The sequence below is a fragment of the Buteo buteo genome, chromosome 2, assembly GCF_964188355.1.
Source record: "Buteo buteo chromosome 2, bButBut1.hap1.1, whole genome shotgun sequence".
NCBI lineage: Eukaryota > Metazoa > Chordata > Aves > Accipitriformes > Accipitridae > Buteo > Buteo buteo.
The window spans coordinates 66,192,826-66,220,442 of record NC_134172.1 but is presented as its reverse complement, the minus strand read 5'-3'; the positions used below and the strand labels follow the sequence as shown (position 1 = coordinate 66,220,442).

Here is a 27,617-nt window from a genome sequence, read left to right as displayed (position 1 = left end):
ACTGATTTCTGCATATGGCATTTAGCCCACATTCCACTTATGTTGGTGGATCTGTCAAACATAGGAAACCTCCATCTGTCCAGACTGGTCAGACAGAATAAACCAGAGCCTGAGAACCTTCTCCCTGTCACAACACAGTGTTTGTGTAATGTTCAGCTGTCATTCATATCAGATCAACAGTCTGTCCCTATGTAAGATGCACCAAATTCATAAGCAGATTGTCAGGAGGAGTGTTTTTGTCATAGTGGGAATGTCCAGGAGCCTTACATCTATGTAATTGGCGTTTATGTAGTCGGAGTGAGGGTCCCCATCCAGCAGTTGCAATCTCACTCTTGAATGATCATCTGAAAGAAGGGAAGAAAAAAAAGTGACAGTAACGATAAAGAGGACTTTGTAAATGCTTCATTTTATCCACCGATTCCTGCAAGTGGATAACTGAATACTTACAATAATAAAAAATGAAAGAACATCAGAGATATTCCTGTTCCTACAAGCCCTTTCTTTTGTGTTTAAGTTGTAATATTTAGATCCTTAGGTTAGCGTTCATTTGTACTCTGCGTTCATTAAATTCACTGCTATCACCATAAAACTTACTGAGCTTTTACACAGACCAGAAATGTTGCTTGGTTCGGGGGTCTTAGGACAGATCTTTGCAGGATGTATCTCCATTACAAAAGCCAACTTCATGCCTGGAAGTAATAGCCTGCCTGCCTTCATCTGATCTATGGAAACTGAGGCAAGAGCTAAAACTGTCAAGATCAGGATAAAAATAAATAGGTCACAACAGAGGTATAAAAGATTAAGGAAGGTAAAATGGCAAATGAAATCCTGCAAATAAGAAATGGGGCAACCCGGAAACCTGCAAGGAAATACCAAAGGAAATCAGAGCAATGTTCCTTTATGCAACCCACAGAACTCATGGCAACAGAATGGCATAAAGGCAGCGTTAAAAAAAAAAAATTAGCAATGTTCATGTTTTTAAGGACTTCAAAGTTACTTTAGATAAGGCAATAAAACAACAATCTTTTCATCTCCCAGTATGCTCTACAAGTTCAGATGCAGAAAGGAACTACCCCAGCGGGCAGATTATGTCATGATTTTCCACCAAGGGAATATTTTGATCTTTCTCTGGAACAGCTGGTGCTGGGCTCTGTCACAGGAGATACTCTGTTTGCTGGGCTGTTGAGCTGATTTGGTCTGGCAATCCCAGCACTGGTATGCAATTAATTGCAGAAACGCTATCTGAGGGCCAGTTGCTTGGCAAAAGCTACTGGGTTACAGAGGTCACTGCTGGGCATGCTGGGCTCATTTTTAAAGGATTTCTAAAGAAGTACAATACAAAGTCCACTAAGTTTATTCCCTCTCTACCAGCTCTGTAGACCCTAGTTCTCAGTCAGTAGAGCATTAATGTTTAGAAGCACTTTGCAAAATACAGGCCTAAGCATGATTTACATTCAGTTAAAAAGAATCATAGCAATGAAACATAAAAATATGAGGTGTGATTCTGCAGTAACTTAGTCAAAAAGGGTTTTAGTCATCACTTAATTAAACATAGAATCAGATAACAATTGTGAAGACAGACGTGCATGCAGTTCTGAAAACCGAGATTTGGGTATATATTAAAAATTCATTCAGTTATGTAAAGCAATGCTTCTCATACACTGTTCATTCTTTGGGTGACATTTTCACACCCCAAAAATACAGCCACATTGCTGTATTTATCAAATCCCGTATTTGCATTCAAAAAAGGTTACACAGGTGAATCCATCCAAAGCTCTGTTACATTTGTATTAATAAATACAACCTTCGTAGACACAGTGGAAGTAGGTATATTTCTCAGAGTGCTGATGTTGTTCCCAACTCTAGACAATTATCCGCGCTCAAGGCAACTGCACTAGGAGTTGCAGTAAATCATGTGGTTAGACAGACAACAAAAGAATTTATACTTAGAGCAGTTCACAAAGACAGACAAAGAGCTGATTGAACTGGACATCTAGATGAAATACACAAAATCTCCTGTAGACAATTTCACACTTGCAATTCAAGGCAGCAAACTAAGCTAGTTAAGAATCACACAGAACAAAAGCAATGAAAACAAACCCTACAGCTAATGGCTGGGAGAGGAACATTTACTAACTCCTCTTGTGATGCCACGATATAATAACGTTATGGAAATCTTAACTTTTGCAACACTAGAACTAAAAAGTGATGACACCAAAAATGACCCTAATGACAAGTGAAAAGAATCTCAGGTTGATTTTTTAAGTGGGACAAAGACAGTGTCTACGCACGGTGTGTAGCTGAAGTGCTCTGAATAGGCCTCAAGGAAGAACCTGCCTCTCTTCATTTAATAGAACCAAACCCCAAAATTAAGTTTCAGGTCTTTGAGCCACTCTTTAGTTAAAAACTTAGACAGGATGAATACCTCCTGAGGGAGCTGGATGTGAAAGACCTGAGAAGCAGGCTGCAGAAGAGGCCTATGTATTTAAGACAATTATGGAGGAAAAGATGCTCTGTAGCTGTAAAAAGTGTTGTGGGTTGTTGGGTTTTTCCCCCTTTAATCCAAATGTGGCTATTCTATATGTGAAAAACAGTAAAGGAAGAAGAAATTATCATTGGAAATTAATGAAATTTTTAAAAAAGGAGACATTCAGATTTAGGTCCAATTATATTCGGGGGCCAAATGAAAAATACTTTTAGCTGAACTTTGCTTCAGGAAGTCAGAATTCAAAATATTTCATTGCATATTTTACAAAAATGAGATTAATTCCTGTGGGAGATTTATTTCTCTTATAAGTGTGAACAGTGCAGCAGAAAAAAAATCTGTGTATATGCTAAGCACACAAAATACTAATGATGTCTTAATGGTGTCTTTAATCTTGTTCATAAGTTTAGGAGCACAGTCTGGATAAAAGTTCATGAAATAATTTACCTTGAAAATCCCTTTTTTTCCACAAAACTTTGGAATTTGTTTTTGGTTTTTTGGTTGGGTTTTTTTTTTAATGGAGAAGGTTGCAAAACCCGATGCAACTTATTATGCTCTTAGCAGTAACAATCCTGTACTTAGGTTTTTTTGTCTACAGACTTCAAAGGGCTTTTTAAAGAACAGCAAATGTCTTCATTATATCTTCTCACAATGGTTAAAATTTATTTCTAATTCTGCACCCTATCCACTGGACTACACTAGCTAAGGAGACTACACATTTGGCATACCAAAATGAAAGCGTCGCTCAAGTCTTCTGTAAATTTATCAGACATCATATAACCATGTGTTACAAATGGATTATAAGAAACTTTAAAAATGGAGGGAGAAACAGAAGAAAACTTGCATGTCTGTAGCACTCAGGACTGCAAAAAATGGAAATATACTTTAACAAATGTATGATTTTATTTCGCCCTGTTTACTATAGTCTGTACGCAAGTTAGCAGAACTCTAAATTTGTATGAAAAGTACTTTGACTGAAAATTGGTCTTAAAACAGATTTCAAAAATGACAAGAATTTCACTGAAAAGCATTGTGTTCCCATTTTAGCACACAAATGTTATCGTTTCAAACTTCTGTCAAAATTCCCATTAGCGATCATTTGAAATATCATTGCAATTTTTCCACATCTCATTTTGATACCAGCACTGGATTAATCTCACACAACTTTCACCATCTAAATATTAGGCAGCTAGTCTAAACTGGCTGTCAAGGTTCCCCACATAGTCAACGGAGAAATACAGCCATCTTTTGAAATGAATCAACCCAGTTCTGGTACGAAATGATGATTTGCCTGCTCAAGGACACACTGTCCTCCCCTTTCTATCCCCACTGATCCTGACTGTGCCTTGAGAACTGGGTAATAGCATGGTGTGATATATCCCATCCCCTCAGGATCACATACCATGGACATTGCACAGACAAGCAAGACTTTAGGCACTACAGAAGAAACCATGGAATAAAAATGCTTGGAAGATAGCACCCCTGTGAGTGCTGACCTTGTCCTGTAATATTATGCTCAGAAAAGGGAGAAAAGAAAAGGAAAGAAGGGAAAGAAAGTGCTCTCCTGTAAGTCGACGCAAAACACAAGCTGATGTCTTCATTTTCTCAGCTCCAATCTGAGAGTTTTCACTCTCTTACATGTAATGACTCTAAATTTGGAGAAGATGGGGAGAAACAGAATAGAACCAAAGGTCCCATATAGCTTCTGGATGTTTTCTCTTCTATGGAATGGGTTCAGCTCAACCCACAAAAGCTCAACATCCCTCCCCTAAAAACCACTTGCTGATGCACTTTGAAGGCCTCAATATAGGTCCTAAAGCAAATGTAAATCACTTTGATTCAGCACATAAATGGATCCCCTACCTACCCTCGCCCCTGAAAGAAAAATCCTGCATCTCCACAACTGTCTTTGTGTTTACAGCTTTTATACCCAAAGCGCAGGAACAAACCTTGTAGACACTGACAGTATAACAAAAAGTTCAAGTAGGGCAGCTCCCTCCAGCATGGCAAATCTGTGCAATTACAGTGCATCTTTCCACCAACAACAGTGGATTTCTGTAGTCATACAGACACCAAATCCACTCCTCAGCTTTTCCTTGTCTCCAAAAAACATACCAGTGTTGCAGATTGAAGGGAACCCTGAAAAGCTGGGCTTAAAAGCATGAGAGAGCTTGGAGCTCTCTTGCATCTCCTCTCCATGAACGGACTTAGCCTTATCTGCAGTTTTGGTTTGCAAATGTAAGAACAGCAGATGATGGGGCTGGCAGTAAGATCTAGGTTTTCATAGAGAGGCATGATGTTAATACAGCCCTGGGAAAGCAGTGAGCCACATAAAACAGTCCTGTAAGTGTACTATTACCCAGAAGGCCATAAAGACAAGATATAATCTGCTGTGATTCACTGAGCAATGCTACTTATTGCAAGAGCTTACAAACCCGCATTTTAACAAAAGTCTCTGATGCAGTTACAAAAGTTACATCAAAACCTGACTTTTCAATTCACTCCCTAAAAGGCATGGGATATCTTGTTCCAGGAGTGATTAAATGGTAATTGTGGTTAAATAAATAATGTTAATTGCCATCTGCAGCCTTTTACCAAATAAACTGGTAGGAGCAACTGGTGCATGCTCAGAGTTTTACCCACAATTACAATTCTAGTACAACAAAGCAGCTAAGGGTGTAATTGTTTTCCACTTCCCCTCCTCTGCTCAGGCTTTTGCACAGTTTGTACCCACTGAGCACAATTCGTTTTCAGAATCTGCCAGAGGGAACTACTCTATTCTCAGCTCTGCTATCAATTCTTTATTCTGGATCCTGTTGCTGCCTTTACTCAGGAAAGTTGCCCAACATCACCCATCAGTAGGGTCTGGCTCAAGGCTTAGCCAGTGACACCACTGATAATTTCCAAATGGTTTTACAAAATGTCTGATGAATGATATGCTCCTTCCTTAGGCATCCTCCCTTCCTTCTCCCTAGCCTCTTCAAAGTAAAGCAAGGATTTCACTCCATTTTATCACTCTTTATTGCACATTACTAAATTCTTCCTGCTGTCTTTTAGAAGACCTGTTGTCTCCTCCTCAAACTCTTTGTTCTGATATGTATTTGAAGTGAAGAAAACCCACTCAACTTTGTTATTTACTTCAACTCTTCTGCATCCTTCCTCTCTTTCACTACCTTGCTTTCTTTATCTATGCCTTTCCACCCTCTCAACCTCATTCTGAAGTCTTTCCCAACAGCCCTCAAACTTGAGCTTCTTTTCAGATGTTTTATACCGTGCAGATACTTCTTCCTTAACTTTGATTACATTTTGCATTCCCTTACTCAGGTGCATCACCTCCTATCTGTATTGCTACTGTATTTATATTTATAGGTAAAAGGCTAACATCACTCTTCATTAGACAATAATTCATCTTTGTGAACACCTTCCCTTTAGATATTACCCCATTTATCTTCCTTGATTTTGCTTCCTTAATTTCTTCTCACATTTCACTTGGAGTTCAATGTTTTCTGTGTGACCACCTTCAACATAAATCAGATGGTGGCTATTGCACACAGTCTTGTCTCTTTTCACCTCCACTTTCACATCATGTTAACTGCTTCCTCAAAATCATATGGAGAAACAGAGAGTCTTTCATGTTTCCTTCCTTATACTATGGCACTTCCATCTTCAATCCAGTATGTAGTTGTTATAGTTGGATGATTTATCTGTCTTAGACTAATTTAATCCAAGCTAATCATATAGACAGGTTAATTGAATCTCTGTCTGGAGCTATCTCTCTTTGCCACTAGGAACACAGGAAACTTACAGCGAGGTGGAGCTTTTAGGCAGCTGAAGTTAAGGGAGACAATTTTCACACTAACTGTAATACTCTGGTACTATCACTTCCATTTTCCACATGGAGAAACAAAGACTGATGGAACTGGTGACCTGCTCACAACCAATGCAGAAAGCCAGCAGCAGAACTGGGATCAGATCAGGGCTCACAACCTTCTGATCTTCCGTTTCCAGATTTCTTCATCTTTACCATGGGGTCCCTGAACTGAGCTGTTCTGTGCCATTCCCCCAAAACTGTTACATGAATAATTTCTTTCAAGTCTTAAAAGAAAGAGAGTAGTAGTTATGTGTGAGATGATCTTCCTTTGTGGCCAAGGGGTTTTTTTTAATTCTTTAGTAAAATCTGTTTGTTCTACAGGAAATACATATTTAACCTGAGAAAAAAATACAGTACTAAATACATCACTCAGCATGACTTAATTTTGCTCTTATAGCATTCTATAGATTTATCCAGTCATGAAAATCGATGGCACGTTCATTTATTTTCTTATTCCTTGTTCTGATGGTCTCAGGCCTGGCTTCTCCAACCTGATGCTGCTCAGAAGCCCTTAAAAAGAATTATTTCTCACCTCACCTCCTCTCCCCAGTCATCATAAGGAATAATGAAACACTGGGGTAAGCTGCCTGGAGAGCTTGTGGAAAGCTAAACTTTGGAGATTGTTAGGAAGAGGCTTCACAAATATCTGATAAAAATGACAGAGGTCAATCTAGTCCTGACTTGGAGAATAAAGCTGACCTAAATGGTTTTATGGAGTTCTTCACTGCCCTGCAGTTCTGCAGTTTATCAATATTCCTATAACATCAACAGTAACTGGTTATTGAAAGAAGTAAAACTAAAAAGCTTTAGTGCCTTTTCAGCTGCCTTACTGTGATTCTGAGGCAGAAGCTGTACTTGTCTTGCACATCAAATCAGCTCTCTGGGGACAAGCAGCGACTGCTCCACTGGTTACTGACCACAAGGGAAGGAGAAAATCTGATCTCTGATCCATATCTAAAAAGCTGATATATCTGCATCTCCTTTTGTGCTCCCATTTGTGGCAGTGAAAGTTCCAGGTTATGTAGTAAAGAAGGACAGGAGACAGGCATCATCACCCACTGGCAAAATCTGACAAAAGGTTTTAGCCCTTAAATCACAAACATTAAGCACAAAGCAAGGCAGATAGAAAATATGTAAAATCTGTAAAGTCATGCCATGACTTTATTTAAAACAGTGGGAAAAAAAATCATAGAAACATAGCCTGTAACAAACAGATCGAACTACTGAATGCTCAGCACTGTAAACCAGCTTTTAGTGATATTCTGAAACACACCCTTTTCCACAGGATGCATATAAAATCTTACAGAAAGCTCAGTTTAATGTGAATTTACACCTACAGGAGATTATGTTTCCATATCTGTTCTTATTGCGGTTTTCGTCTTCCTTGGCTGTATCCCAGGATGCTGTCTGCCCCTCAGGTAGTGCCTGCAAAATAAACAATAGTGGAGTGTTTATAAAAATCTGGCCAATGCCTTCAGGTGGATTAAGATGACTGAGCAGGGCGAAAATAAAGGCTCTGCATAATTCAGTAGTCAACCAAGCAAACAGCTGTTCTTGAGGAAAGGGCGCATCCACTAATTCAAAAAGCAGAGCTTCGTGCAGACCATTTGCATCTCTTGGCTTCTGCCAGTGAAGAATCATTTTTCTCCTGCTACTTCAGATCTAAAAGGATCAGAGCAATTTGTTTCTCGTTGCACAGTCACAGGTTAACCTCATTTCCCCTGTAGAACATGGTCTGTGGAGATTTCACATACATACAGTTCTAAGAAAACCCAGATGGCTGAAGCATAGTGCTCAGTCTTTCATATCTAAGTTGAAAACAAATACAGTGGTTTCACCTATTTCTATACTAATAATGGAATGATGCAATACAAACCACTAGCTGGTTTTCTTTGGGGAAAAATAAAAAAGCCAGGGTTTTAGATCATGTGTAAGCAAGAGAGGCAAAAGGAGGTAAAACATGCTCATGAAGTATGAAAATAAGTAGTTATTTTCCTAAAATCTGCTCTTTTAGTTGAGAATGGATGGGGTAAGGAAACTGGCAGCACATGGTGCTAACCTACCCTACCCTACAGCTTGGGCCTACAACTAATTTGAACACACTCAAATGAGCCACCTTCCCCTTGAGACACGTCCAGGGAGGATTTTCAAGGCAGAGTCAGGAAAACAGCAGTCGTCACAGGATCTGGCTGGAGGATGGTCTTGCTTTCCTTGGAAGATGGCCCCGATGCCTGTAAGCAGGATGATCCCTCTCCCTGTGTCAGGATGGTTGGGGATGTCAGCACGGGCAGATCAAAGCAGCAGGCACAGCAGCGCTTTCTGCTGGAACAGCAATGGCACCAGCTCCCTGGGTATCGCCGGCATCACAACTGGATGGAAAGCCACGACCTGCAAACCGCTGCTGTCAGCTGCAGCCAGCCCAGCCTTGACTTGTGCCAAAAACACAGGTGAGGAGAAGAACAGCTTGCACTGAATTGCCTCTATAGATCTGCATCCTCCAAGATCTACTCCCTAACATGATTCTGCATTACTAAAAACAACAGCAACATTATAAATTGTATTGTTTATGCTCCCTAGGGAATTATGGGGGTTTTATACCGCAGTCATTGTAGAATCATATCTGCCTTAGCTAGCAGTGGGTAGTTTGACACAGCTGTGCTAGAAAATGAATTTCTATTCATCTTCACAAGCCATCCAGGTCTATTACAGTGCCTGAATGCAATAGCAGAGAGACACAATTATTAGGATCTACTACACTGACATTACAATTAAACTTAATACGAGCAAACCCCTGGCAGACCAGATCGTTGTGAATTTTCCCCAAAGGGGTTCCAGGACAGAAAATGTCAGGCACTGCAGCACTGCCATGAGCATTGCTGACAAAAGACAGGGACAGTGAGTTCCTATTCAAAAGCCCAGGAGAAAGAGTAATAACTCTGTAATTGGTGAAGGCTTTGATCACACATATATTTCCTTTACAGACAGCTGTTTCCAAATAACAGCTCATCTTCTGAGCAAAAAAACCCCAACCAACAAACCCACACACAACAAAACAATCCCCAAGTAAAAGAAAAGAGGTGAGGAAGGTTCATTTTCATCTTCAAAGACTAACGAAAAAGATGTCTTATTTTTCCACTAATATCAAATTACAGCAGATTGACCAGAGAATGGCAACAGTCATTAGACATCTAATCATAGCCATCTGAAAAGAAAAAAAAGAAAATCCTTTCTCATGACTACCACATGGGAGAAGCTATCTTGGCCAAAGAAAATACATTCAGGTCCAATAAATCCCTCTTCAACAAACCCTATCCTTTCATGTGATCTGAACGTGAAATTCTCCATTGAAATTGATAGTTTTATATTTGCCTGATATAGCCTCCAAATATTTAAGAGTCCAGGATTTTTCATCTGATTCAATACCAAAAAATCTCTGCTTTTCACAGAACTATCCATCTCTGAAGAAAGGAAGCACAGCTCTGGTTGGTGAGGAACACAAACTGCTTTTGCATAGGTGTACCTTATACCCCTACTTTTATACATACCAGATGAACAAATTGGAGTAACTGCACGTACATGGGTGGTACAGTGCAAATAATTTTTCTGTGAGATCGCTAAAAATGCAGCATCAAGAATTGAAACTGCATTAGAAATACAAAGACAAAAATATCAATTATAATTTGGTTGCATCCAGAAAAAGAGGAACATACCTAATATTTTGTTGCTTCAGCTTTTTTTTGTACAATAAGTATTGCTATAATAGCAAAAAGGGTTAATCTATCTGTTTCGCTCTGCATTATCAGCAATAGTAAGTCAGGGAAGATCACTCAGGTGTTGGTATTTGATCCGCATTTCACAGGAAACACTCCCCCTTCTTTCTTTGATTTGTTAACAGCAAAATTTCACTTTTGAAAAATCTGGACTTGATTTTTAGGCTTTTCTTCTTTTAGAGAATTTTTGTAAAATTTATACTAAAATATCTTCCCAGCAGTGGAATTCATGTTACACAAAAGCTTTTTAAACTAAATTGATCTAATTTTTATCTGAAATTACAAGGACAGATCTCTAAAAGTCAGCTTCATCTCAATCAAGCTTTCTAAGCACCACGGCCCAAACCTAACTAAAGTGTTCACATTAAATTGAGGCTTATTGCAAGCCAATTTAAATTTCCAATGGACGCATTTAGTTAGTTCGCTGTTTGTTTTTAATTTAAATACGAAAACTTGAATCATTCATCTGCACTGATCTACCCCAACGCTGCAGTATTGCTGCCAAAGGCAACGATATCAATTAAAAGCCTTGCTGCTCATCTCAAAGCATGCCACAGAGACCTGGCCCTCTCCCTGCAGTCACTATCTTCTCAACAGTGGTGGCAAAACTGTTCCCCGACGCTGCTGTGACCCTGGGTTAAAAACTGCTTTGGGTAAAAAATTATAACCTGAAAAGAAATATTTCAGCCAGTTCAGTTCCCCATTCCAGTTCGTAGCAAAGCCTTAGGACAGCATTGTCCAAGGACAGCTTCTAAACTAACTCCCTGCTGCCAAATATTTTGCAATGTCACATCATAGCCTGAACCTCAGGATCTTTTCTTTTGACCAGACAGAAGATGTGTAGCCAACGAGAAATGAAAATGTTAAAATCCAGATGTAACTTCAATAAGCTGACGACTCGCAATACTGAGATGCTTGAGGAAGGAGCCACAAAATCCAAAATAACTAAATGGTCTCAGTAATGCATCAGGAGAATGTACTTTAGTGACATCCTAAATCATAACAGAAAATTAGTTTGGATGCTTAAGCTTATTATCTCCGTAGCCAGTAATTGGTGCTCACAGTAAGTCTGTGGGACTAGTCCCACAGCTCACAACAAATCAGGGCCGATATGTTCTAAAAAAGGAACAGGTAACATTTAAACATGTCCCATTTAAGTGTTTACAGCTATGCCTAATCCCAAATAGTGCTATCTACATCCAGTGCCAGTGATATATTTTTCTCTTGTGGTCTACATGTTTTATGGCTAAACAGAAGCAGCAGCTAAAAAGGCCCAAGTCACACTTTGGCCTCAGGTGCCGCAGGCAGACCCAAAATAACACATGCACGGCAAGTGCTGACAGATTCCCACGTTCACACACACACACACACACACACAAACAGTTATCATCCACTTCACACCAGCAGTGACGCCGCTTACACAATCACATCCTGCTTTTCATCTCAGTGTGGAGTTACATGCGAGATGCAAGCACCAGAAATATTCTTCTGGATGCCCTCAGTAAAACATGCTGCCTAGGCTCCAATAGTCTGTAGGTGAAGGTATACTTTAAACAAATATGGAAGGCAATTTCCAGGTTACTCAGTGGAGATGGGAATGTACAGAGATAAGAGACTGTCACGTGTGACTGATACTCTCTGTTCAAAGTGATTTTTCATGAGAGTAAAATTATTTGGTAACGTCACTAAATAGGCTGTAATTTATGCTATCAATTTGCAAAGTAGAAAATCAGCTCCTTAGAAGAAAAACCATATTTGGAGGTGACACTGATAGTAGTATATGAAAACATATTTTAAAAGAGACATCAAATCCTTTTTTATGATTTTATCAACCATTCTGCAAAACCTTTTGCAAAGCCAGTTTTGCAGCTTTGTGTTCCTCCAGATTCCAGTCTGAGACACCGCTCTTAGCCAGCTTAAACCTCCCACCTCCCAGGAGTTATAACACGCCTTGACATCCTCCCCGCATTTGTGGTATTGCTGGTGGTGGCTGAAAGCTTTTTGGAGCTGAAGCACTGCTGGTGTCCCATGCTCTAAAAACCAAATTCCACCATCGAAAATGACTGCTACTTCAGGCAATTACCTCTGAAGGGTAGAACAGTGCATGTGATTTGAGAGATGTGGCATTCTCCAAGCTATTTTTTGTAAAGAAAGGAATTATGCAAATCTATATAATGTCATCGTTATTATATACGTATGTGGATAGCACTTTCTGGGAAAGGCAGAACTTGTGGAGCTGAAAGTTGTATTGACATTTTTCATGCTAATGTGCTATTTTGATAATTACCAATGCCAGTGCCAGAAAATTACATATATGCCAGCACCTGTTTTCTTCTTGAACATCAAAAACGAGATCTTAGGGCATCTGTAATTGAGCAGAATGTAGTTGTGGGTACTATTCATGGAAATGGAGGCCAAGGGGGGGCTAAGTAAATCTCCTAAGAGAATTATTACCCTTTTTCAATATTAAACAGAGCTCTTTGTATTGATAGTTTAATTAGTGTGCTTGATTGTGGGGCATGAGTGACTAGACCTGGTTAACATACAGTTACCAGAAACATTTGTTGTGACAGTCTTTGATGCCATCTGATTAAAAAAATACTCCCTGGTGACAACCAGGAAAAGATTGCCTCTCAATTACAGCAAAACCCAGCCTCAATGGTACAAACCCCATGGACTCTTACTTGCAGCGTGGAAAAGTGAGCTGTTTTCATTAAGTAACTTATTTTTCACAGCTGTTATGTTATTTTTAAGTAGCTTTAATGCCACTATGCATATTAATTGCTTATTGCCTTCCCACAAGCTTACTACATTCATTATAATTATTGCTTGCGAGAGCAAAGTCTCACATATGTTTGATGCTATTTCCCTCTTCTGTTCTCTCTGCTCTAAATGTATATTCCTCTTCCAACTCCTCCCCAGTGTCATGTTTCTTCTTGTCATTTGGATTGCATTCCTGGTCATCCCAGCTTGAGGGGAAGAGGTGGGGAGAGGAGGGCTGCTTTCATTTTTGCAGGTTACTCTTTGCTTCTCTCCTCACATGGAGTTGGAAGAGTACATCAGTTGAACGTATTCTGAGCCAGAGGTTTGAGCACACCAGAAAACTCCACCTTCATTTATGGTACACAAGGCTCCTGCCCTTGCCTTTTTACAATTCTGCATTCAGGTCATTACGCTGTGATTTAATTTGATCAATCATTACAGAGTATTTGGAGCTCCCCAAAAGCTCAAGTGAAAACCCTTCCATTTCTTAAAGCTTGGCTTGCACTATTGTCAGCAAAAGCACATCAAGAAGTAAGGGACTATGGGACTCCAAGTCCTTCACTGAGTTCAGCACCTGTTAAATATTTACTGTCTGCTTTTTATGGGAGAGAGGGCACATGCTAACGGATGAGCACAATGTCATTATCTTACTGCTGTAGTAAACACCTTTTCTTTGGACTAGAGCACCACCAAGGATTGCTAGCGCTGTAAAATCCTACCCTCATAAACAGAAATGAGATGGAGAAAGGAAAGGATTAAGAGGGTAAGTAAATTAAGGAAAAGAAGCTCTTAAAAAGTTCTCCTCCCCTCCCAAGCATCTAGCCTTTGCGAGTGCAACTTCTCTACTCATTTCTGTGAGCGAAGGTTCCTCTCACCTCATACTCCTCTTTAAATCCATAGCCCTGTCCTCGCTTCATCTGGGTGATGTGCTGCAGCAGGTCGGCCACTCGGATGGCTGGCTGGAACTGCCCCCGGGGGTAGGACATTTCCACCGGCTCGCAGCTCCGGTATGGGTGGGTCTGGATAGTCAGGGTCGGCTGGGTCATCTCTCCATGGCTACTGTCTGTTTTAAAGACAGGGAGGCAAAACAAGCTTTCACCTATCTGGTATTGCCATTCTCATTCTTGCTCCGTTTGTTTAGTTGTTTCTTCACCACCCCGTAGGCTGGTGCAGGCACAAGAAAGTAAAAAAATAAGTAGGAAACACACACTTGCCTACAGCTGCCTAGAAAGACTAAATCACACTTGAATATTTTTTTTTGTGTCGAGGAGACAAACCCAAAGAGATAGGAAAAGAGTAAATAGCCAATCAGGCTAATGAGGGTACAGCACATAGAGTGAAATCGCACATTTTGTAAGGGTGAGCTCTGTGTAATGACTCCAGTTGAATTACATACCTTTCTTCACAAACCTGCAAAGAACGTGACTCAAAGATACATAGAGATGAGCAAGATATTCAAGCGGGATTTCGGGTGTACAGCATGAGATAACTGAAAGGGGCCCAAGTTAATAGGAAACAAATTATTAGCATTTCAAATAAGTCACACAGGATGTTAGAGGCAAATTAAACTGCTTGGCTAGTTCAGGCCTAAAATTTACATGTCAATTACAAAGATGTAATATTATCAGAAATAATAAACCAGTATAAAAATAGTTATCTTGCATGCAGAAACCTAAATTTCAGATATGTAAACATAACAGAAAAAGGTTCTTTTTGAAAGAAATGGATTAAAAAAAATCTCTGTCACTATGCAGATGGAATTGTAACCTCTCATATCCCCAGCAAAACTCTATATAGACAGCAAAATATTCCTGGTGAACTAATAGAAAAGAACTTAAATAACCAAACAATTGACTGTCACAATATTTATTTTTAACAACAGAAACTCAGATTAAATGAAAAATTCCGTTTCTTATCTAGCAGAATTGACCAAAGGTAAACAGTTGGCTAAATAAACCATTGGTTTTTCCTATGCTTACAGGCATCTGAGATACTCGGGTCCTTTCGCACATACAGGCCTTAACAGTCTGCATCAATTCGTTCTGGTCTTACCCAGACCCAAACTATTAGCAAACAGAAAACATATCTCCCACAGATTGTTCATAAAACCCGCTTAGGACTGCATACCAAGGCTTGTTTCTTACAGAAAGCTTACTGACAAAGAGCCTAAACACTATCCCTTGTCAGCAATACCACAGTCATGTTTTTGAAGGGATAAAGACTAAATAAATCAAATTGCAATTTCAGGGTGATTTTTGTGAGGCAGAAATATGGCCAGAATGCTATTGTAAACGTTGCTATCCTTGAGAAATCACCATGGAGTTTTGATCAGCAGCAGTCAGGATCTCTGCCGCGTCCCTCATTGCAAAGGTGGGTAGGAGCAGACAGATGAGGGCATTAGACTGCCTTCCCAGCAGCTGGCAAAACAACGACATGACAAAACATGACACATAATGCTTTAGCTGGTTTACTGTTATATTAGGGGGAAGATATCAAGACAGGCATATGCTCTGTTTTGAAGTTGCAGGACTATGAGAAGGAATGCCAGCAGTGGACACTGCTGCAGGGCTAGCTGATCTCCAGGGTGAGATAAATAAGTCTGGTGGTTGAATTATCAGAGATGCTGAACACATCCTGCTGCTTCTGAAATAAATTAGCACAAAGTGATCATCTGCTCTGAAGATTAGGCTACTGAATTTAAGGATTTCTGGATCCCAGGTTCACACGAACACAGTCACATTCCCAGGACACTCAGAGATTTACAGAGCTACGGCTCTAGCAAAGCAACCCTCACATACAAAATGTGAATAAATTTGGGATTTAAGGAAGAGTAACATCCAAAGCATTTGTATAAACATCCCTAATGCTCCAACTAATGACGGTGCGAGAACTCTGAACAGAGGGAATTTCAAGGCTTATTAATTCCCATAGTTGGATTCGCTTTCCCAGCGCATCTTTCCTCCCCTATTCCCTATTAACCTCCTGTAATGGAGAGGAGAAGATTTTTATCGCGGACCATTTCCAACAGACGTACTATGCTTAATTTTCCATCATTAGGTTTAATACAAACCCAATTTCACAATTGGCTTCTCCGACGAGCCTGCAAGTAATGCCACATTTTTATCAGCCCCAATTAAAAAACATTACAATATCCCTATTCGAGAGGGAGTCTTAAAACTAATGTGCGGTTCTAGTGCTAATACGGTAAGGGCACAAGCAGAGCACAGGCTACTTGTAAAATGTAGCTCCGATCAGTCAGCTCCTTTGCAGGCAATTATTAATTTCTCTCTTCATCAGATCCTTTAATTCTAGTATACTTGGCTCTCTTCTTGGAAAGAAGTATCACAGGGAGAGGTGAAAACCAGGAAAGCAGTAACCCCCCCTTTCCAGAATAACTTCCCTCAAAGTAGGTACCCACATTATGAATCTGGAACCAGAAGAAGCTGCTCTGCAGTAAAGAGGGATCTGACTCTGGCCTTTAAGTTTATAGTGACAACTGTGCTTCTCATCTCTTTGGTCAGACAGATAAAAAAATGGTACAAAACCCACTGATTGTAGTAACAGCTCTTGCAGCATGGTCCATGGCATCACACCGTTTGTGTGCCTTTCACCCAGCCAAGTGTTTCTGCTTTAAAAAAAAGAAGTGTCACACAATCTGGGTCATCCTACTCTCAACCCTATTACACACAGAGTTGAAACTAGGCAGCAGATCACCTCCTCTGGACATTCGTGACAAACACATCTTCAATGGCCTCTGCACTACCTGAAAGAAAACCCAAGCCCAACACTTGTACCAGCTGAGGACAGCTGTCAGTTATTCCCACCAGCATTTTATCTGGGCCAAGGAAAGAGTGGAGGGGCTTTTATGGAGACAAATTGCTATGTATGAGGCAAGCCTAGCATTCATATGTTCTGCTAATAAAGCCTGATGCAAGAAACATATTGTTCCTTCTCCATCTAATCACACTATGAGCCTGAACTTAAGCATGGTTAATGAGGCACTCACACAAGGGATGACACCTTCTCTCAAGATGTGCTGTTTACAGCAATTTTGTGAACAATTCAAAGTGCAGGTAGGAGGGGAGGTAGCAGCAAACTGATCTCTCACTAGGACAATCAACCAGAAGTGTCTTTGGAGGGCCTGCAAACAGGCTTTGCTTTTCCTGCAGGTTGAAGCTATAAACCACATCTCATTCCTTTTCGTACCGTTAATACTGGAAAGGACAACAAAAATACCAGCCCCTCAGCAAAGTTCTGCTTTAAGTGTTGCACTAAAGGCAAGTCACAGCCATCTTCCGTAGTCCCTTCTCTCTGTCCCTTTCTGACAAACATGCCCCCATTCCCTTGCAAATGAGGATGAGTTTATAGGACTCAAATTGGCCAAGACTTTCACTAAAGTTTCGGCAGTGCCTCTAAAGCATGCATGCCTTTTATGAGCTTTCAGTGACAATAGCAAATCAAGAAAAGAATTTTTTTTTTAAAGATGTTTGAAATAATTCACTCTAATACTCAGAAACTACTAAACATACCGAATCGTGCATGAGGGTTTTTTTTGGATTATACTTCATATGCACATCTTATTTCTAGTCATATGTCCTTGTTTTGTTGATAGGAACACCTACCACCATATTTCGTTGCATATCAAAGATGGAATACAGTTCCAAGAAATAATCGGAATTAAAACATTTCAAGAGATGGTGATTCCATTCTGACCCCAAAAGTTGTGGCAATGGTTAATTACCCTCACTGTCTAAACATTGCTTAATTGCAATTTGATTTTTGCTTAGCTTTGACTTGCAGGCACTGAATCTTATTATACCTCCTGTTAGATTAAAGAGCCCTCTGAGCATTTGAAATCTTGACCCATGCAGGCACTGATCAAATCACTTCTTCAGTTTCCCTTTGATAAAGTAAATCAATTGAGAGCTTCTGAAGTCTCATTAGGGCAGGCTGTTCAGGGCTCTGGTTCCTTCCTAGAACCATTTCCAATTTTCCACAGTTCTGTTTGTGCAGCTGTAAATAAAACAGGTATTCTGCACGTTGCTGGAAACATGCTGTTTGTAAGAGGATCATTTCTAATATTAGCAGTTGCAATAGCAAAATATGTTGTCAGCTTGTTTGTTAACCCTTTTTAGTTCAACAGTCTTACTCCCCATACTAAGATGTCTGTTGCCAACACAGATATTTTGATTTCTGGAAGCTGACACTTCCATTATCAGCCTAAGAGTTCACAGAATATCCTGAAATTTTGTATAAGATGTTAAATCAATGATTCACTGGCTCTCACATAACTAGCCTGATTGGGAAACTCTCCAGGCATCTCAGCTTATCTGTTGAGGGTATAACTGCAGATAATCAAATTTAACAATGTTGACTCCGCTTTTAACTTTCACAAGCTCTCCCTGCTTATGAAATGCTGCTTCTGTGACTCTCTTCTTTGCCGGAGAAATAATCATGAGCTTGCTGACGTAAGCTGTGAGGTTCTACTCTGCCAGGAGAAACATAATGGAGGCCAGCATGCAGAGAAAAGCTGAAGCAGAGGCCAGCTAGGTGGCATCTTTCCCCACTTGACAAATAACCCTGAGGCTGCGATATTATTGCTTGCCTCCTGCTACAACACCTTGTATTATATGCTTTTGTTGCCACCCAGACAAGTAAAATAAATATGTCTCCTTCCACAGAAAAACTGATAAACTCCTCCACAGATGTCACAGATAAGATGAAGAGCAGCTGAGAAATTAGATTCCCAGCCTGAAAGTGGCTCTGTATGATCAGACCCCTGTGCAATGTCCCAGTAAGGCTGGTGGGAGGGCACCTGCTCATCCAGCGCAGCTTTGGGGACTGAAACTTTAGATCCTTTTATAGATGTCATCTTGTTTCATAAATGTAGTTTTGTTAGCCTGAGAGATAGATATCTGGACAGAGTATGATGTTGCCTTCTGACCAAAAAACTAATCTATGCCTCCAACACCTAAAAGCAATGCTGCACTGATATGTCATCTTGTATATGTAGAGAAGTTTCTTTCAAAACTTCTGCTTTAATATCCATGAATTCTTTCTGTGTCTGACATAACAGGCCTATCATCTCTGTTTATACTTTCATTCTCTTAGCGTTGGCAAGTGTGTAACATGGTAAGGCATCCTTTGCACAAAATAAATTATATTGAGTGGTATTTGTAATGGATTCAATTACACACATATCCAGTCTCTCTACACTAGAGTAAGGGTTGTCAATTATTTGACATCTTCCAAGGATGACTACAGCATGGCTAATATCTCTTCCCCTTACACTAGGGATATGGTGCAAGCTGGTAACATTAATTTGGTTTTTTGTGTGCTTCAAGGCTTTATTATATGACAAATATCCAGCTATAATATGCTATATACAATACAAACAGTGGTATGGCAAACCAAAGTCAAAACATCATTTGTCTAATGAGATCAACTGAGCTATAAAAAGGCACGTTCCTTAACAAAAAGCCTTCTGACACCAGGTTTGACAGAGAGCAGAGGATGCATCTTTCATTTCAAAGGCTATGAAGAAGCCACATGTGCATAAAAAAAAAAAGCCAAAAAAAAGTAATTTTCTCTAGATTCTAACAAGAGTTTTAATAATCGCTTGGTAAACACCTTACACAACTGTATTCTAATCCTATAAAAACTATTGCATACATTTTTTCATCAGTTAGCACAGAAGAAAATCCCCTTGAAGATGTAAGGATGGTGCTTTGGTGAGGTGGGCTAAGACTTGTGACTATCGGGCGTAGCGTAATGGCACAGCTCTTCAAATGCATGGACCTCACCAAGTCAAATCTCTCTGCCCCCTTGGTGAAAAGGGGCTGTCAGATCTACCTACCTCACAGAGCAATTCATTAGTTACAGCTGAAAAACTATTGGCAAATTCAAAACAGCACACAAAACTAGAAGCCACTAAAGACTGGAAGAGAGAGTTTTCCAAGCCACCTGATCATCTGCAGGCAGAAAGAAATGTTAAGAGAAATTCAGCTCAAGTAACAGCCTACAAGGGCATGCGCCTCTGTTGATCATTCTGCTGCAGGCCAACATTAGCACAGCAAACTGATGTGAAAGCCTCTCCCACAGGTCCTTAGAGGCTGACATGGCCTGGGAGGCTACAGATACAACTGAACAGATCAAGCCATTGATTTTTGAGCTTCTGTTGCAAAAAACCAACCCATCCTGCAATTTAAGAAGCCAGTAATGGTGACACTTGCTAATGAAGCAGTATCAGCTTCTTAGTATCTTTTTAGTTCTTCAAACATTAGGTTGTGGATATACCCACAGCAGATTGACTAGGCATGGGCAAAAGCCCATGCAACCTATGGAAGAGTGAAATTCAGGGCAAATTTCTGTGTATTTTTAAACACAAGCCAGTTTTTGCGTGAGACTTCATGACAGCGAGCTTTCTCTGCTTGTTCTGCCTATCTGCAAGGAACTATAAGGTATTGCAGCCCTCTTCATCCTCTCTGGAGGGCAGCAACTCTTGCTGTTAGGATCCTCTTGAGCAGTTGAAATGAGAACAAGGGTAAATGTCCTTACACACTGCCAGGAGATGTTAAGGGATGCAAGGGAAGGACATGCTGGTTCCCCTGAAGAGACTCCCTTGATGACATCTGCTGAACATCTTTGAGAGCTATTAGCCACGCAGGTTTTCTCCAAAAATGACCTCTAAGGTTGAACTACCTCCTCTTCAGGCCTTACAGTACTGGTACCATGTGGGCCTTACTGAAATTTTAAAAATATGGAAAACCACCTCCTTTATTTCTTAGTATTACATACTCACTTCTCTAATGAAGATGTTTGTGCAAAACATTTAAATCCAGAGCTGTCTACAACTGGAAGAGAAAACTACAGAGCTAAAAACATGCATTACATAAACCAGTATTAATCAAGCACAGGATAGGGTAGAGGCAAAATGAAAATCCCCTATATCTTACTGTCAACAAATCATGTCACAGCCAAGCCTAGGGAGTCATCCACTATTGCAGATACAGAACATTTATTAGCAGAAGGCATAACAGATGGGAACAAATAGCACTGAACTGCAGGTAGTGCCCAAAGACAGATATTGGTAGTGGGATGACTGATGCCCTTTTTAAGATCTCTTTTTCTTTCCCAGGAAAGAATATTAATAAACGTCAAAAATTAAACTTACGTTGCTCATACAGCAACATCCAATGTCTGGTGAATCTGTCCAAGAAGCCAGAACACCAAGGTTTTAATTTGTCTTTAAGTCACAAGATAGAAATTTCTTCAATGCCAAGGGCTGTTTCACAGCACCTGTGGCTGTTAAATTCAGATGGAACTGGGGGGGGTGACCACTCTGTGTAAATCATGTCTTAAAAGTGCTCTATACTTAACTTCCCACATGTAAACCAGGGATATTAATCCTTACTCAGATATAGTGGTTAGTAGAAGTTAAGTTTGAAAGAGTTTTGAATACATAAGCACAAGACCAGTCTAATTCCTATTTCCTCTTTTTCCTCTCTAAAATATGGGATTCTGAAAATTTGGGGGGCTTTTTTGGCGTTTGCTTTCCCAGAAGAAGTACAGACTGAATCTGTCTATTGCTCCTTGAGCTTCGTATTATGAAGTATGCAGTTCACACTGTAATTCTCAGTATTGGAACAGGGAGGGGAAACCAGCTCCCTCAAATGAGGGTCCGGTTTTCACAGATGCCGACTACCAGATTGAGAGCAGTTTGACATCTTCCAGCAAAGTGCAGGTCTGGGCCCTGTTTCTAAAGTATAGCCAAAAGATAAATCTACCTTTAGACTTTTCTATTGACAATACTGAGTCTCTGGGAAACGAGAACAAACCTTCTGAAAAAGGACTACTTTCCTTCCCCACCTCGTTAACAGAGGGCTCATTCATTGCCATCAGCATTTTGATAGATAGCAGGATAAATGTGTGTATTGTGGCAGTCCCTCCAAGCCTCTGTGTCCCGGCTGTTAGTCTGTAAGCCAGAGCACTTATGCGATCGGTTGTAATTTCTTCCTGGTCTGTGGGCCTTCAACACGCTCAGAGTAATGTTTAAAGCAGCCACGGTAGATTACTGTGTCTGGAAGTGAACATTTACTGTAGATAATCCAAAATGACAGGTCTGATAAATACCATTGGTTAGATTCCGATCAACCACACATCATCTTTCTGATTCATAGCAGAGGAATTGCCTTCTTCAAATTCCACACGCGGGCAGCATCCTCCAGGGAGAGCCTGAAGTTGTAGGCTGTTATTACTCACTTTTGAAGGTACACCTCCAGTAAGTTTCTGGATAACTTCTTTTATGAGCTAACAGTTTCTGCCAATTTTGCTGTCTCTGTTAACTTACTGTAAAAATGTATTATTTTTAAAAATCTAAAAGCTAAGAGCTGCACACTGGATGCTTTATTTATCATCTGAACAAGAAAAGCTAATTTTCAGAGATGCTGAACACTAGCACCTCCCTCTAAAGTTACCAGCAGCCATGGAACAGCCTCTGCCTCCCAGAACCTGCCTTTTTATTATCCTCTCAAATCTATACCAGACTGCTTGAATATTTAGCATTTAACTCTCAGCATACACAGAATGAGGTGGGGCCACTTGCCCAAACCCAGCCTCTGATTTCTCCAAATAACCTCTATACTTGCAACTGAGTCCAAAACTGTAGGCTCCCACCTGCTTTGGACACGCAAATCCTTGCTTATATTCACAAGCCTTGAGGCACATGTAGCTGAGCCTCACTCACAGAACAAGGGGTAATGGTTTTAAACTAAAAGAGGGTAGATTCAGACTAGATATAAGGAAGAAATTTTTTACAATGTGGGTGGTGAAACACTGGCACAGGTTGCCCAGAGAAGTGGTAGATGCCCCATCCCTGGAAACATTCGAGGTCAGGTTGGATGGGGCTTTGAGCAACCTGATGTAGTTGAAGCTAGCCCTCCTCATTGCAGAGGGGTTGGACTAGATGACCTTTAGAGGTCCCTTCCAACCCAAAACATTCTATGATCCTATGCCAGCTGCACAGACACAACCATGTACATGAGTCAAAACTAAGCCAAAGGCAAGGCGGCATGTGGGAATTTGGCCCAGAATGTCAAATCCCATTCACAGAAACAAGAAATACTTCCTAAACCTTAATTTTTGAACTGTTCCTTCCTTGAAAAAAAATATAAAAATCAATTAATAGCAATAATAAGGCATGAGTAAAACAAAAGACTTTCCAATTAACACAACACACATGACCACAGGATTGATTATGATTTTGGAGCCCAGCCACTTAACTGTGCTCTCTCCAAGTTATCGTCAAGATACGAGTGTGTTTGCTCTCCAATGAAGTGCAGTAGACCATACCTGTCTTCTTACCTAACAGCGTGGTCGATGGAACAGTGTCTGATGATACTTTGAGATGGAATTCCGTTCACCCACACGACACGGATCAATGGAAATCAACAGAAGATCAATAGGAAAAAAAGTTACAAAAAATGAAAACAAGGTTAGCTGTATCTCACACTCAGAAGATTCAGTCTATAGGTCATATTGGAAAACATACAAAAGCAAAGAAAATTTAGAAATGAAAGAAAAGTCTGGCACTAGTACCTGAGTAGTAGGAATTCAACAAAGATTTGCTCTGAAGGGTTTTGCTTTGGACAGAAAATGAACAAGGAGAGGGTGATGCTAGGTAGGAAAGACATAAGGAAAAGACTTTAGACATATATTAAGAGAGAGAAAGAGAACAGGGAGAATGTTCCTCAAAGAACACAGTAATATGGGATATATAAGGCTTATCAAAATGAATTATATTTTTCATCTCGACATGCATATTACATTTATTACATTGTCATCATGATGGATTTTCTTTAATATAAGCACTCCAGACCCCAAATATAGTCTTATAGTTATTGTAAATCAGTGTGTTCCTACACGGGATACACATATAGGACTATATTCTAGATATCCTTTTTTTAACTGAAGGAACAAACTTATGTTTTGGTCTCTAGGAGAAAGATCCTTAAAAACAACCCCTAAAATACAGAGAATCAAATGCAGTATTAACAGCAAAATAAGCCTGCTCAAATATAATGTACACTAGTACCACAAAAATACACAGGTAAGGTAGCAAATTTTTTTGTTAAAACAATACACGATAACAAGGGACTTGTTCTTCAACCCAGGACTGTTCATAGCAAATCCTATAATCCTTTCCCCTGTGAGTTGGGTTCTTTCAGCAGGACAAGCATCCCTGCTTTCTCCCATTAAAGCATTAGCTTTCTCTGGACAAGAATCCCCAAATTATTTCTGTATTAATCAAATATTTATGGAAAGGAGCCAGGACTCAACATCTTCACAGTAGATTCTTTTCTTGATAGTAAATTTATGAGGCTGGTTTATATCTACAATAGCATACACGTACATTCTTATGGTAATCCATCATTTCTGAAGGCATATTCTTTTGTTATCATTCTGCATTCACTCTTAGAGTTACAGGTATTTATTCATCTCCTCCTCAGAATGTTGGGAAACAAGCTAATACAAATCTCAGTACATCAGAAAGATGACAATAGATAACACAGGAAAAATCATTCCATAATCCAATAGAAATAGATAAAACTCAGAATACATCAAAGTACTTTCAGAAGCGATTTTTGTCTCCCTAGAGCAAACACCACTTAAAAATTTCGAGTTATTCTATGGGGTGAACCAAAGAAGTTGCTAGTCTAGGGAGTTTCATAAAGTCTGCCAAATTACCTCCTAAGCAGTGTATAACCAACCAGTAAATGAACTCATTCTCGTTCTACATTCTCCTGTCATATTTTCAAACTTACACCACTTGAAAACACATTAAAATAATCAAATTTCTCATCGCTTAGTCTGCTGGAGTTCTGCCCCTGCTGCATACAAACCATAAAGCATCTCTCATCTGGGGCCTCTTACACTTTCTCCCCTGTGTGTGTCAGCTTAAATCAGACCCTCTCTTTACTGTACTTGGAACACAGCCATTTCTGCAGATGTATAAAATAAGGTCTAAAAAATGTAATTTGTTTGCCCAAGTCACAGAGCAAGTCAACAGTCAGGGCGTGGAGCAGGACTTGGTTTTTCTGAAATTTGGGAGTATAAAAGAACTCATTGGGCCATACTGCCTTTTCAGGAATTGCTAACGATAAATTACTTAGGCAGCTGAAGATACACACCTCACTTCAATGAGTTTGATTAAAAATGTTACCAACTGAGGTTTATGAAATGAACCATATTTGTGAGACAGGGAGGTAAATTCTAGATTATTTATTTAGAAGAAAAAGTGGAAGAAAACACACCAAAAAACAAATTTCCCAAAGCTTTGGAGAGCTCATTCTCAAAATCATTCTGGTAGTGGCTTCTGTAACAAGAGATGTGTACACAGTGCTGCTACCTAACCAGAGGTTTTTAAAGCACTAGTGTGTGCAATCACAGGAAACACTTCCACAGAGGATTTCACGTCAGGGTACAGATTAAGACTTCATTTAAAATTTTCTTTATGCTCCCTGGAGTGTCATGTGAGGCCACACAGATCCCTCTAGTCACGCAGAATGGTGTAGGCTCCTTCCTATTCTGAAAATTATTCTCCCTTACTTTTCATAAGGTTTTCTGAACTAGCAAACCCCACAAAAATCCCAAAGCAGCATGAAAAACAGTAAAAGGGATTTTGGTATTTTTTCCTTTTATGCCTTTGATGAAATTTGGCTTTATTTTTTATTTTTAAATTCATTTTAGAATTTTTCATTAAAGAAAACATCTCATGGTCATGATCTTACAAGTCCTTGGACTCCATTTAGCACATAACCTAACTATGAGTGAGAATTATCTATTGGATAGGAGCAAAAACTAGACCTTGATGTAATTGTCTGTTGTGACTTACTGCAAATTTGAAGACCTTTACATTTCATTCATCACAAAAACATGCAGGATATGGAAAAGTGTGAATTTAGATGTTTCTTGGCTAAAAGTGATCCTTAACAACCTGGGTGCCACTTACCTACATCTCCCTCTTACCTCCGTGTTCTCGCTAGTAAAAGCATACTAACTTAGTAACTGTACAGTAGTGCCCACTAATGCAAAACTCAGTTCCCTACAGCTTCCAAAATGCCATCTTCAAACTGTGCTTCTGTCTGTAACGTTAAAGCTATCTACCTAAACTGTATTAAGTCTCACTCCTGAAATTGTCTGGAAAGCTGTCTCCTCCCAAACTGAGATGTCACAAAAGTTAAGCACACCCTAATAAATCAGTCTCTAGCAAAACTGGCTGCATTTTAAGAGATTAAATCCTCAGAATCAAACAGTTCCTGCCAGAAACCCCCAAAGGATGTCAAGATGGCTGTGCTGGTGACACAGCATTCTCTTGGACAAGCCCGCTCCATGGTATTTTAGCACTGCAAACCCAGAAGCGCAGTTTCTTTGTGCAGGACATAACATTAGTGCATCATTGCTGAGACGACATATTACTGCTTCTCCCATCACATGGACGGGCTGCCAAATTGTGCACAATTTCTGTGCAGTAACAACCCCTTGCACACCCTTCTGGTCAGGGCACAGATATTGGTGGATAACTTTAGGCCCATCTTGTCTCCAGTTTGTCATCTCATTTCGTACTAATCCTGCACAGAGTCAATGCCTACACGTGACTCTGCTGCACCAGTCAGAGGAAAATACTGCTGCTTTCCAAATATTCCTGCAAACTGAGGAGCAGGCCCAAACACTGCAAGTACCATCACCTACCTTTAATGGATTTAGGATATTTTTCTATTTTTTAAAAAGCAAGATATTCGAGAAAATGAACAACTATGATAAGCCTGCTTCACCTCCACATGACCTGTGGGCAAAACCAGACAAGCTGGAATAGCCATGGACTAATCTATTTTTCAGCAGACACGTATTCTGATTCCATATGGTGTCAGAGACAGAGGCTCAGTCCATAAAATCTCTTCAGTTTAAAATCCTGTATGTGCCAGTAAGAATTCAGTCTGAGTAATGAGTTACAGTGTAGAATGGAAAGAGGGATGAGGGGCTTTTCTTTGGGCCAGGAAAGATAAATGCCCAATTCTCTTCCACTTTTCAGCAAGACCTGAGGTCTCCCTGTTCCAGCAGAGAGCCTACAGATCATCCAGAATGTAATTACATTTGCTAATGAACACCTCTGCCGAATGACAAAATTCAAAACTACAAATGTCCAACAGGACTGTGTGCTCCTAAGCACTGCACTGGCTTCAACAATGGACTCCACTGCATGCAAATATGACTTTATGGATGATGCCTTTTACATGAGTTTATATTGAAAACTGAGATAGAGTAGGTGAAGAAATCTGCATTTTTACCAACAGCAGAGACAGGAGGATGGTAACTCTTAGTGGGGAAAGAATCACCATTACTACACTGCATACTTTTTTCAGAGTTGCCTGTAAAAGCAGCCAGGTGTATGTCTCCTCAGAAATGGAGAGGCTGATAAGCAGAAAGGCAGCTGCTGTCCTTCATGATGCACAGCACCAGGCAGCACCCTTTACAGTTGCTGGACCTGTCAGGTGGGAGCTCCCTGTGGGGCGACAGTGCCGTAAGGCAGCAAGACAGGCAGCAAACGGGGCGGGGGGGGTAGCAGGAGGGCCCCAGGAACAACAAAAGTCCTCCTGTAGCAGGAGCAGACCAGTGGCCAAGCTGGAGAGACTATGGGAAGAAAAAGGCTTCTATAGGGACTCACTGAATT

At 40.1% G+C, this 27,617-nt stretch overlaps 1 protein-coding gene across 4 annotated transcripts in view; it reads right to left on the bottom strand.

Annotated features, from left to right (window-relative positions):
- PTPRT (protein tyrosine phosphatase receptor type T) overlaps positions 1 to 27,617 on the bottom strand; it is a 488,778-nt gene that overhangs the window by 30,274 nt on the left and 430,887 nt on the right. For 2 of the 4 annotated variants that reach the window (XM_075059117.1, XM_075059124.1), the window contains 4 exons: positions 23,252 to 23,287; positions 13,765 to 13,952; positions 7,694 to 7,781; positions 268 to 344 (listed from right to left, as the gene is read on the bottom strand). In XM_075059117.1, the coding sequence (XP_074915218.1) occupies positions 268 to 344; positions 7,694 to 7,781; positions 13,765 to 13,952; positions 23,252 to 23,287 (389 nt within the window). Of the gene's footprint in view, positions 1 to 267; positions 345 to 7,693; positions 7,782 to 13,764; positions 13,953 to 23,239; positions 23,288 to 23,485; positions 23,564 to 27,617 lie in introns of all 4 variants that reach the window. The other 2 variants (XM_075059108.1, XM_075059132.1) reach the window with 2 other exon arrangements.